Source organism: Zootoca vivipara, chromosome 8, assembly GCF_965207765.1.
Source record: "Zootoca vivipara chromosome 8, rZooViv2.hap1.1, whole genome shotgun sequence".
In the NCBI taxonomy this organism is placed as follows: Eukaryota; Metazoa; Chordata; class Lepidosauria; order Squamata; family Lacertidae; genus Zootoca; species Zootoca vivipara.
Genome location: NC_142591.1, coordinates 51,240,626 through 51,253,153, shown reverse-complemented (window position 1 = coordinate 51,253,153; position 12,528 = coordinate 51,240,626). Strand labels below are relative to the sequence as shown.

The following is a 12,528-nucleotide window of genomic DNA, read 5'->3' as shown; positions in this document are numbered from 1 at the left end:
CATCCCCAAACTGCGGCCCTCCAGATGTTTTGGCCTACAACTCCCATGATCCCTAGCTAACAGGACCAGTGGTCAGGGATGATGGGAATTGTAGTCCAAAACATCTGGAGGGCCAAAGTTTGGGGATGCCTGATATAGAGCGTGCCAAGATCCCAGGAATTCATAGATTAAGTGTCATTCTTTTTGTTTAAATGAGTTTGCTTTATATATGTGTTGTTGTAACCCACCCAGAACTCTTAGGACAAATGGTGGGATCTAAATTAAAAGCAACTTCTTAAGTATAGCCATCACCTGTTTTAACCTCAGAAAATGCACTCATATGAAGTTAAGGCTCATAGTTTTAAACCAAGGAACATTATTTTGCCAAATGCCATATATTAAAAGTCATGCCCTGAAGTATTTAAGATCTGCAATCAGGTTGATTTAAAGTATGGTCTTCCCAGCTGATGAAAACAGCATCATGGGTTGTTGTTGTTTTTCAGCAAACTTCTGTATAAAGCATTACTATGCATGAACTACATGTTCTTTTTAAATGTCACTGGTGGTTTTACTTTCCCACATCAAATATGTTCACAAGATTGCCACCGTGTTGGCACATAATAATTACAATGCCGATAACTTCTCAGCTTATCACTATGTCCATACTAGTGTTTAAATATTGCTTATACTCGGCAAGCAAAGTGTTCCCATTTACACTGAGCTGATATTTCTCCTACAATCAACTCAGTTTCAGGCTGATGTAAAATCCTGTGATCAAAGCTGACATACTTTTATTTCCCACCCTTGAGAGAGTTGTGTGGAACTTTCATCAATGTCCACCTTTACACAATCTGCACTATAAGTTAGAAAATATTTAGAGTGATCTAAAATACAGATATATATATATATATAATTATTTGATAATAACTTGCATTTTGATAAAGGTACTGGCTTACTTTGGTAATGTTTGATCATGTCACTGATACAGGGAAAAGTAATTCTTGGAGAGATGTAATATCCCCCATTGTCTAGACTTCTGATTTTGTAGTGCTTGACGACATCACCATGTTGTTTGTCATAGTCCCTCATGGACAGAGAGTAGCTACCTGTATACAAAATAATAATAATAATAATAATAATAATAATAACAACAACAACAACCACAGGTTAAATGGGAGTTAGAACTAGCTGCATCAAATCAGAGTTTTGCTTTCATGTTGCTGTATTATCCAAATCCAACAAAATGTGGTTAATCATAACTATGATTTGTTTGAAACAAGCCCAATTCCAAACTGGTTGAAGTGAAGTTGCAAGTGAAATATTCTGCCCTTCTCCTTGTGGATGTCCTGGAGGAGAGGGGAAAGGGGAAGCCTAGGGGTGGATAGCCACATTCCCATCATGATAAACCACTGGTTATGACAAAACCATTGTTTACCATGGCATCTGGATGCAGCCACTGTGTCAGTGCCAGATTGCTCTATATTGCAATACTGCAGGTACTGGTCACATTAACATTACAATATATCTGGCTGTATGATTATCAAACTGGGCATTCCATAAATGATACTACAAGGTTTTGATGTGAAAAAGAGGTCTAGATAAGACCAGAACAAGTCTCTTTGACCGTTTTTGTACTTTTAATACTATGCTATAAAGTCTACATTTCTCCCTGTGCAAACACATGTTAGTATATAATCCCTTCACCAGTGCCCAGTGTCTCATCAATATTTGTACAAGAGTTTCTCCCATAGCTATTCTCTATTTACAAAGGCTACATAGGCATGATATCCCAGTTTCTTCATATATTTAAGAATAACACGGCTTAAGGTAAATACTTGGTCTACAGTTATCTTCCCTCTTTGCTTGTCCATTCCTATATAATAATTAGGTGCTATTAGCCACATTTATCGGGCTAATAGATTTTTTTAGTAATAAGGGGGGCAGGGAAGCTAAATGTAAATTGAAAATGCTATCATCATTCTTTGGTGACAGATAATAAGTAAATTCACTCATACATAAACAGAAAAGAGAACTTACTGGAAAAATTTGAGCTCATCAAGGCAGAAGGCTGAGTTTCCTTTTAATTCAAATGAAATACAGAAAGCTCACCTTTCAATGTTTCACTCTCTCTGATAAGGAATGACCCAGGAGCATTCCCAGGTGCTAGAAGTTGCCTTTCTGCATCTTTCCTGGTTATGTCTTTAAAGAACCATCTGTAAAGTATTATGGGGAAATAGTTACACCTTTTTTTGTCTTTCTCAAGTGCACAGTGCCAAAGTAGAAAATCAAATATTTAAAATACATGAACCTACTCTTCTGTTTCCAAGGTGTTAACTTTTGCGACATAGTTGCTTGGGATAAAGCCTTCTCTCTTGGTCAAAAGGGATTTGGCTCTCCACCATTCTCCATGTCTAAGAAAAAGAAAAGAACCTTTTGTAAAGAGGTATTGATCATCTTCAGAGCCATCCAAACAGGCTTAGACTTCACTGGAAGGAGAAATATGTTGCTTTCCACCAAACATTTCTGGAATAAAGTCCCCTAAGAACATCTCCATATCACTGAAGGCTGCAAGCTGAATTCTAGATCATGCAATTAAAAATAAATTTTTGATGATTCAGAGTAGAGAAATATAAGGAGGTTCAGCCCATACTGCTGTGCATCAACTTCTCTGCATTTTGATTAGTATTTTCTGGAGAGGCAGTTATATTAGTCTCTTGGAGCAAAAACTAACACAAGTCTTAAGATAGGGTGCCACAAAACGCTCTGCTGCTAGTCAGACTAACCCCAATAAGTGCAGTAGTTTGACATTTTTATCAAGGCAGGCATTTGAGGACAAGCAGGGAACTTCAAAATAGAAAGCTTGTGTGCATATGTATCATGCTGCTAGTTACTAGGTGGCAACACACACATAAACGTGGTCTAGGAGCAACAAACAGAGCAGTGACTATTTCGATACTTACTCCTCCAGAATTTTCATTTTTTCTCCTTTCTTGAAGGACAGATCATCTTCATGAATGCCATCGTAAGGATACAAGGCTACCACAAGGTCCTGATGTTCTTTTTCCTCTGCTAATACAGAAATTCAAGCAAGATATTCTTACTCATTTTTCAAGTCTATCAAAACAGCAACTCGTGGTAGTAACCAGCAGCCTTTTAGAAACATACCTTCTTTAGTGAACCTCTGACCTGGCAGAAGGATATCATCAGTTGCCTAGAAAAACAACAAGAAGAAGAGTTAACAAAATTGTTTTATAACACTATCATATTTATATAAATGCACACTTATAAAATTAGAACATGTTTAAAACATAACTATACAATTTTTTAATGATGACTGTGTTATCTCTGGCAGTTTTTAGATATAATTTATAGCATCTACACTGAGATTCTTAGAAGACAAAGTACAGTATAACGCTTTACACGCCTTCGGCAGTCAACAGCTTTGCAGCTTACAGGAGAAGCAGCACATGTTCTGAAATACAGCTAATTGGGAAACTGCTCTATGTTTATCAAGGGACAAGTGTTTTATTAATATGCCTAATCCAGAGTTGCTTCTGGCAAGAGGTGACTTGCAGCCGGATCCTATTTGTGCTTAGACTCAAGTTCCACTGAGCTGAATGGGATTCCCTTGCAGACTCACAGGATTCTAGATTGTCTGAAACCAGCCTTTGGGCAACCTATCAGCAGTTAGACCATTAAATGTTGAAAAGGACTTGTTGCAAGCATGGAACAAAAACTGGATATTTTGAAAGTATGCTGATGCTTAATAATTGCTTGAGAGGTTTTTTTTTAAAAAAATTAAAAAAAACACAGCTGCACAAAAGGACACAAAACTGCTTTTACTTTTAAAACAACCCTCTTCATAAATTTAAGATAGAAAATTGCTAGTTAATTTCCCAATGGTCTACAAAAAGTGGTGGAGAAACCTGTTGGGCCTTCTGCTAGGTCAGTGGTGCTGTGGGCTTACCTGGCAGAGGGCTGCAGTAGTGCTCCAATAAGAACCTGGCCCTTGGGTCAGGGGAAACCACTGTTTAAATTTCCTACAACGACCCTGATATAGCATCACTCTGGAGAACAGTGGGAAATTTAAAGGGACAAGGTCCTCAGATAGTGGAGAGCACAAACATTTTTATTTAATTATTTTTTAAAGGAAGAGACCAGGGCAGGTGTCAACAGTGAGTCCAGCCATGGAAGTGGGGCTCCAATAGCTGTCTAAAGTCAGTGGATCTATGGTTGTAACTCCATCACTCAGATTCAGTTTACACAGTCAGATGTACGTGAGCAGTTATAGCATGTCCTTGGAGCACAGCTTGTTCACAGAGATGTAACTGTGAAGCAAGATGCATATAGTCACATAGAGTCCTGTGCCTCTGGCAACTGGGAAATCCCCCCCCCCTGCTATTTCAGAAAAATGTACCAGGCGCTCATGCTTGTATGCATTAGTATTTCTCCATGTGATTATGGGTGTGCACAAAATCTTCTTAACAGGCACAGAGCCTCTTTTATAGACACAAGTTCCCTGGGCTCATAAAGCACAATGCGCCTTTGAAATAGTGATGCCTTGGAAGCATTTAAGATATGTTGTTCGATCATTTTTGCGACTTTCTTTAAAAAGGAGTAGGCAGCATGGCACTCCAAGTGATGATGCTGGGTTACAGCTCCCATCATCCCTGTCCATTCATCATGCTGGCTGGGATGGATGGGAGTTGAATTCCAAAACAACTGGAAGGGACTACACTGGCTCTCTATGGCATACAGCAAGAGGGTTTTAGAATGAGCTCCCATAGCTGCGAATCCAAAATCTGGAAAGGCTCTGTTAATTTTATTTATTTTTATTTCATAAAATCTAATCTATCTATCTATATTAAAAACAACAATCTCAAAGCAGTTTTGGGTGTTAGTTTCTGTGCTGCAGCCATCTCTGCTATTTTTCTTCATTAAAACTAGTTTGTTTTTGTTTGTTTGTTTGTAGACCAACTCCTCAGTGCATCTCCATCTCTGCTTTCTTCACACCTATGCCATTATTTAAAACAGCCTCTTTTCCTTTCAGTGTTACTCCCTTCTCACTGTACTCAAATCTCTCTCTCTTCCATTCCTCATCTGAGAGAGATAAAGGGTGATGAGCCCTCAAATACTCCATAGTACCGCCACACAATGTATAACACTTCTGGTACCCTGTGTTGCCTTCAACCGTAAGTTTCAGATTCAACTGCAGTAATTTAGAATACGTATCTTATTAACAAGCAAACATCTATATATTTTAAAACATCCATCAACTGAACTGAACTTTCTATAACTAAACAAGTTAACTGACAGGCTTGTTCTTAAGATTCTAGTTATCTTACAGATACAGTAACATATACCATCATGGAGTGTGTGCACAAAGGGGGCCATAGAATAGGAGAGAGGATGAAGTGTAGAAATGGTGGTTTGTGTGCAAGGGACAGTTGAAAAAAGAGGGAGGAGGGGGAGGCAAGAAAAAGGGGAGTGTAGGCGAGAATGGTGTTTGTGTGCAAAGTTGGCTGAAGAATATGATAGAAAGAAGAAAATGTGGAGATGGGGGCATGATTTGTGTGCAAGGGAGAGTTGAGAAAAGGAAGGGGGAGAGGAAAAAAGGTGGTTGCAAAAAAAGGCATATGAGGCATGGGGATGGGGTTATAGATGAAAGCAGGGGCATGAAAGGGTTTGCAGAAAGGTGGTTTCCTAAGTGGGCAGATGGCGCAATATGTAGATGTAATATGTGGGAGGAGGAAGACATAGGAGGTTACCATGGGGGTGCTTTGTGTGCAACAGGAGGTGCCTAAGAGAAGGGGAGAGGCATTGACATGAGCATGAAGGTGAAAATAGGGGAAGGTGGAAGGTGGAAAGCAAGCTTGCATAGGGTGGGAAGGGGAAGCTCTGTGGGGGAAATGGCAGGAGGCTGGCGAATGGTGCGAGCAGGGAGGCAGCCCCTAGTTTTAAATAAAAATTTAAATTATGCCAGTCATGCTGTGATCTCACTCTTGGGAATTCTTCCCTGAAACTAATCTACTTACTGGCCTTTGCTGTTTATTGGACGTTGGATCCCTCACATAAATAGTTCGTTCAGATTTACGTACTGGTTCAATCTTCGCATCTCCCTGTAGATTGTCTTTTCGTTTGGATTTTATACATCCCATATTTTCCTGTTGGAATAAATAAGAATTAAGCAAAAATCAATGTTGTCTAGGTTATGTAGCAAAAATCTTCCAAGGCCTTTCTCCCAATATCTCTTCTACCAGGGCTGCAGTAATTATTTAGAAAGGACGGGGATTTCCTGACAGAGGTTCTGGAATCTGATCCCCAAGCACTGATCCCACTATGTTGTAGTGGCAGGCAGGGAACACTTTCATTTACTGGACCGTGATCTGATATGAACAAATCTTACATTTGTTTAATGAGTTTATCTGCCACTTTGTTTTTGTTTAAAAGCATTTCTGAACCTGCAGTGTTTAAAAACCTCTATGCAGTATACTATGCAGTTTTGTGTTTTCTTGTATTGGTCTTACGTTCTATGTCGTCTTCGTCATATCAGATTTGAGGGCCGCACAAGATATAATGAATACATAAAATCGTTCCCACACTAAGATGTATTGCACAACTTCTAGAAATTGGGTGTACATATCTTAAGATTGTTGATTTTGACCAACTGGATTTAAAGAGGAGGATAAAGGACTGAGCTTAAACAACTCTTACCATGAGCCAAGTTTCTCTCTGTATGTATGAATGAATGTAGATAAGTGCATATTTACTTAAGATAGGATTGTATTCCTTCACAAGAAAAAGAAAAGCAATATATTTTAATGTTAATGTTGTTTTTAAAGCAAAGAAATTATTTTAGAAATACTTCTGCCAGAAGGATTTCACTTTATTATTTTTTTTAAAGGCTAAAATGCTGACTCGGCTTGGACAGTTGAGACATAAATACAAACTGAACTATTAATGGCCTTATCTCTAACACAATAAGTGTTTCCTATTTCCTCTGACATGCTGGTTTATCTACAAATTACGGGGGGGGAACCTTCCTATGCACTGGCTGACAATTTTTCTAGGATGTTTTGCAGCAAAGTCTATTCATATTTTCAAATGAGGACATGAAACAGCTAAGGTTATTTCTGCTGTGCGACTTTTATTTCTGCCAGGTACAAAGTTTGCTAGAGAAATTATGTTGCAATGCTGATCTGGAATGAACCAAGTTGGCAAAATTTGGTGGTAAGCAACAGTGCACCAGTTTCTTTTTAAAAAACAAACAAACATATTTTTATTAAAGATTTCTTGGTTTACAAAAGTATGTGCTATGTCTCTTTTTTCAAGTTACATTTTCTACAGATCAGTTTCATTTGTTGAGACATTAGTGTTACCTTAGGAAAAAAAGGGGGAAAGAGGTGGAGGGGGGCATGGTGAGTGGGGGTGGGGTCGGGTGGTGATGTTTCTATTCTACTTAATGTACGTGTGGGGTTTTGTGTCAGCATCGCTTGTGCGGTGTTACTATTCGCTTGCGTTCCTTTGGTGGTGAGAGAGGTTGGGGTTGGCCTAGGGTGTGGCTATTTGTTTGTGATTGGCTGTGGTGAGAGTGCACCAGTTTCCAGCATAGAGTTTCTTCACTCACAAAGTCTGCCATAAATGAGCATAAAGTAAATGGAATGCCCCACCAATGAAATCGAGGAAAATACTTCAGAACTGAAGCATCTGTGGGAGAAAGCTGAAGACTTGGAAGTTGTAAGGTGGAGGCTACATATGGAGTAACCAAAATTAATTATCCACCCCAAATTAAACTCAAAGATGTATTTGCACCTCCACTCACCCCTCAAGACTTTTACAACTGGAAGATTTTGAGGCATCTACATCATGGAGTGCTTTGTCTCCCCTTTCATATGAAGAAGAGTTCTAGAAACCAAGAAGCTCACACACTAATTTGTGACATTTTAGTTGGTTGCACTAAAAAGTATTCCCCTTTTGTCAGTGGGTGGGAGCCAAGTGTGTCAGAACCAAGACTACAGATGTCTGAGAGAACGAAGCTTTCAATGGCATTCCCATGTTGAATTACCCCCCCCCCCCCGTCTTGGAATGTACAGGGTCACTTACCCTGGGCCATGGCATTTTTTAAAATAATGAGTGCAGTTCGAAAGCACGTCAAAGTGCAAGTAGATAAATAGGTACTGCTACAGCAGGAAAGTAAACAGCGTTTCCGTGTGCTGCTCTGGTTCGCCAGAAACGGCTTTGTCATGCTGGCCACATGACCTGGAAGCTGTACGCCAGCTCCCTCGGCCAATAACGCGATATGAGCGCCGCAACCCCAGAGTCGGTCACAACTGGACCCAATGGTCAAGGGTCCCTTTACCTTTTACCTTTACCTTTATATTTATAATACTTTTTGGGTTTACAATACATATTTTTTTACTGCTCACCTAAAAACCAGTAGGGATGGGGCTAATGAAATCAGTAACCAGGGGCTGCTGCAGAGAAGGTCCTGCCTCATGTTCCCACCAACCAAATATATTTAGCTCAAAAGCAGGTCTCTGAAGATTAATGTAGCCTACAAGCAATCCATATGGGAGTAAGTAGTCTTTCAGATATCCTGTCAAAATCACAAGAATCCCACTGAATCTTTCACTCTGTACGCAATCTTTCAATCTGTACTACCGGTAGTTACAGGTAGGTAGCCATGTTGGTCTGCCATAGTCGAAACAAAAAAAAAAATTCTTCCAGTAGCACCTTTGAGACCAACTAAGTTTGTCATTGGTATGAGCTTTCGTGTGCATGCACACTTCTTCAGATACACACTGAAGAAGTGTACATGCACACGAAAGCTCTCATACCTTAGTTGGTCTCTAAGGTGCTACTGGAAGGAATTTATTTTGTTTTGTTTCAATCTGTACGCAACTGTAAAAATGACCACTTCCTAATCCTCAGTTTCAGATACAAGTGTGAATATGTAACAACAAGAATTTCTGTTCCTCTCCTCTTGTACTCCTCCTGTAGCTTCTTAGGGGATGGAAGCCATTAAATACAACTTAATGAAGTGTGGAGGATGGAAAAATACTTAGTATATAAGTGTGATGATTTCACATTGGAGTTTGCACTGATAAGGAAGGGTTGTCAGTTACTGTTCATTTTTAAACAGATCACTGGACTGAACAATTCTGTGAAAAGGGGAATCTGTTGGGGTTTTTAAAAGTGAAACGGAAAGTGGAAAAGGAAAAATATTTCAACCATGATCCAGAAATAGATGTTTCAGGAGTCTGTCATGTCTATATGCGTAATTAAATGATATAATTCTTGCACTAAGCCACAAAGTGGTATATAGCCAGGTCAACATGGCAAGTGTTCTCTTTCATAAGAAGACAAGGTTACAGGTAGGTAGCCGTGTTGGTCTGGATCGAAGTAAAATAAAAAAATTCCTTCAGTAGCACCTTAAAGACCAACTAAGTTTTTATTTTGGTATGAGCTATCTGAAGAAGTGTGCATGCACACGAAAGCTCATACCAAAATAAAAACTTAGTTGGTCTTTAAGGTGCTACTGAAGGAATTTTTTTATAAGAAGACAAGAAGCTGCCTTATAGCAAGTCAAACCATAGGACCAGGTACTGAGACCACTGGTTTCTAGCCACGGTTCTCCAGGATTTCAGACAGGAGTCCTTTACCAGCCCATTAATATAGTACCGTACTACTGTAGATTGAGTTTCACAACTCGAAAAGGTATCTGACGTTTTTGTCTGGGTGGAAGATGGTGAAGGAAGGGACTCTAAAGGCCCGAAGCTCCTAAAAGCTGTGCACTTCCCTATTTCAAGAACTAACATTTTTGGTGTCATTTCCCTTTATGACTGACTCCCTTCCCTAAAGGCATAGTTAGGGAGCACTAATTATCCAGTTGCAATAGCAAAGATTGCAACAAATGCATGGTGTACTTGCATGTGCCACTTAACTGCCTGCTTAACCAACTGATGACCCTCTCAGCAATACACTGAGATCAGGGCAAGAGGTTAATTGTCCCTGTTCCTTAAAGCAACAGATATGTCATCACTCTGCTCCTTTTTTCCAGTGGAGGAATACAGTACAGTATACTTTGTGTTCACGTGGGGGTGGGGGTATGAAGCTATCTTTACACATATGGGCCCCTCCAGCCAGGTGGTTTTTTTGTGAGTGTATTCTGTGTATGTCATTGAAGCAATAATAATGCACTAGGGGTGGATTTATACCAGATGTTCCACACATAATTCTGCTTTATTAATTGTTCTAAGGTGCTTTCCCAATATTACATTACTGCTGTCTGGAGGGGCACCTTAGTGCTATGCCACAACAAAACATGGACAAAAACAAAAACAAAACCCCGAAACATTTGTGAAAGCAACTGGATTTCAACAGGAAGCTATGAGGCATGCACTGTTTGGAGATGAAGCAGTGGTTCATCTCCAAAGTGGCTGCAGGGGCCTGTGTTCGAAACTCCCATTGTTCTAGGCGCATTTTTATTAGCACAAGTTTATGAGCTCTGGGCGCAGTACTGCACCAAAGATTTCAGATTAAAACCGCAGAGTTTTCTGCCCCCACTTCTATCTACTCTCTGAAGACTGAAGAAGAGACCTTCTTAAGAATATCAGTGGGGGGGGGGGGAGGACTAGACCATGTGAAAAATGAACATAATATTTTAACTGTAGTTCATACATTTTCAGCTTTGTATTCTTGTTATTAAAAAAGTGTGCCTAGACTTTCCGTTGTTGCGCCCATAACCTAGGTTTAATACAGTGGTGCCTCGCTAGACAAATTTAATTTGTTCCATGGGTATTTTCTTATAACGAAAAATTCGTCTAGTGAATCCCATAGGAATGCATTGAATTTTTTTTTTTGCCCATAGGAATGCATTAATTGAATTTCAATGCATTCCTATGGGAAACCGCGATTCACTAGATGAATTTTTCATAAAACGAATTCGTCTAGCGAGGCAACCTCCGCTCGAAAAATCCTTTCGTTAAGCAGAAATTTCGTTAAGTGAGGCACCACTGTATGCCATTTAGCTCCTAGCTTTTATACCTCAGTTTCTAACACTGGCGGGGGCAAACAGTATTGAAAGCAGGAACACCTATAATCACATCATTATGATCATGAGCACAAATCATCATGAATGCACAATAAATAAGGCATCTGAATGGGCCCTATCCTAGCAGAACAGTAAACAAAGCTCAACAAATAGGTGCTATACAATGTAGTTCAGGGAAGGGAAATAAAATACCGTGTTTCTCATATTATAAGACACGTCTTATATTTATTTTTTCCTCAAAAAAACACACTATGGCTTATTTTCAAGGGATGTCTTATTTTTTTCCTCCTCCTCCTGCCGCGGCCGGCATTGCTGCTGCTCCTATCACTATGTCTTATTTTCGGGGTATGGCTTATATTCCTTGAATGCTTAAAAATCCTGCTATGGCTTATTTTATGGGGATGCCTTAAAATATGAGAAACAGGGTAAGGCTTAAGAAGAAAACTATTGGTGGACAAGAAACTGACACCTTCTGTTTGGAAGGTTCAGGCTAAGGCAGGCCTGATGAAAGAACCCACTCTCATTCAGGTTATTTATTTTCTCAGGAAGTTAGTGTGTGCAACAAACTATGTATGTGGGTAAAGGTAAAGGGACTCCTGACCATTAGGTCCAGTCGTGACCAACTCTGGGGTTGCAGTGCTCATCTCGTGTTATTGGCCGAGGGAGCCGACGTACAGCTTCCAGGTCATGTGGACAGCATGACAAAGCCACTTCTGGCGAACCAGAGCAGCACACGGAAACACCGTTTACCTTCCCACTGTAGTGGTACCTATTTATCTACTTGCACTTTGACGTGTTTTTGAACTGCTAGGTTGGCAGGAGCTGGGACTGAGCAACGGGAGCTCACCCCGTCGTGGGTATTCGAACCGCCGACCTTCTGATCGGCAAGCCCTAGGCTCTGTGGTTTAACCCACAGCGCCACCTGCGTCTCATGAGAGTAATATGCTTTAAATAAATAAATAAATTATATGGCAACTTGTTTTTTCTTCTTAGTGCTTTCCTATTTAAAACCATCACTTGGAGGGGAAGGGCTTGCAAGTATTGCATGCATAACAGGTGAGTAAAAGCGATAAACTTGGTCAACCAGGGCCGGCCCACACATCAGGTGAGGCAAGCGCCTCAGGTGGCAGAATCCATAGGTGCAACAGATCACAATGCAGTCTGTCCTTGTTCCTGATGTAGATCTTCACTCACTCCTTATTCCTTGGTGGGGAGGGGGAACGCCATTTTGTGGTTTGCCTCAAGTACCAAAATGTTTTGGGCCAGCCCTGTGGTCAACTGTGGGAAGCCTTATAGGTGGGAAGCCTGCGTTAAGAAAGGGGCCTGCTTACTTAGTTGTTCATGTTTTTGTAGATGCTTTCCCACTCTTCCCAGAAATATTTTTTGTGAGCTGCTTACTGCAGACAAAGAAAGGGGGAGGCCTTCGGGTATCATAGTCTACTTTCTGTTCTTGTACTTGTGCTGGAGTGAAGTGAAAGTTGCTAAAGACTGGAATC

General features: G+C 40.2%; 1 protein-coding gene across 8 annotated transcripts in view; it reads right to left on the bottom strand.

Annotated features, from left to right (window-relative positions):
* LYN (LYN proto-oncogene, Src family tyrosine kinase) overlaps positions 1-12,528 on the bottom strand; it is a 45,707-nt gene that overhangs the window by 21,436 nt on the left and 11,743 nt on the right. For 2 of the 8 annotated variants that reach the window (XM_035125189.3, XM_060277803.2), the window contains exons 2-7: positions 6,015-6,143; positions 3,145-3,190; positions 2,940-3,048; positions 2,292-2,390; positions 2,089-2,192; positions 936-1,085 (exon numbers count right to left, since the gene is read on the bottom strand). In XM_035125189.3, the coding sequence (XP_034981080.1) occupies positions 936-1,085; positions 2,089-2,192; positions 2,292-2,390; positions 2,940-3,048; positions 3,145-3,190; positions 6,015-6,137 (631 nt within the window). In that variant the 5' untranslated portion in view covers positions 6,138-6,143. The remainder of the gene's footprint in view (positions 1-935; positions 1,086-2,088; positions 2,193-2,291; positions 2,391-2,939; positions 3,049-3,144; positions 3,191-6,014; positions 6,144-12,528) is intronic. The other 6 variants (XM_035125190.3, XM_088675537.1, XM_035125191.3 and 3 more) reach the window with 3 other exon arrangements.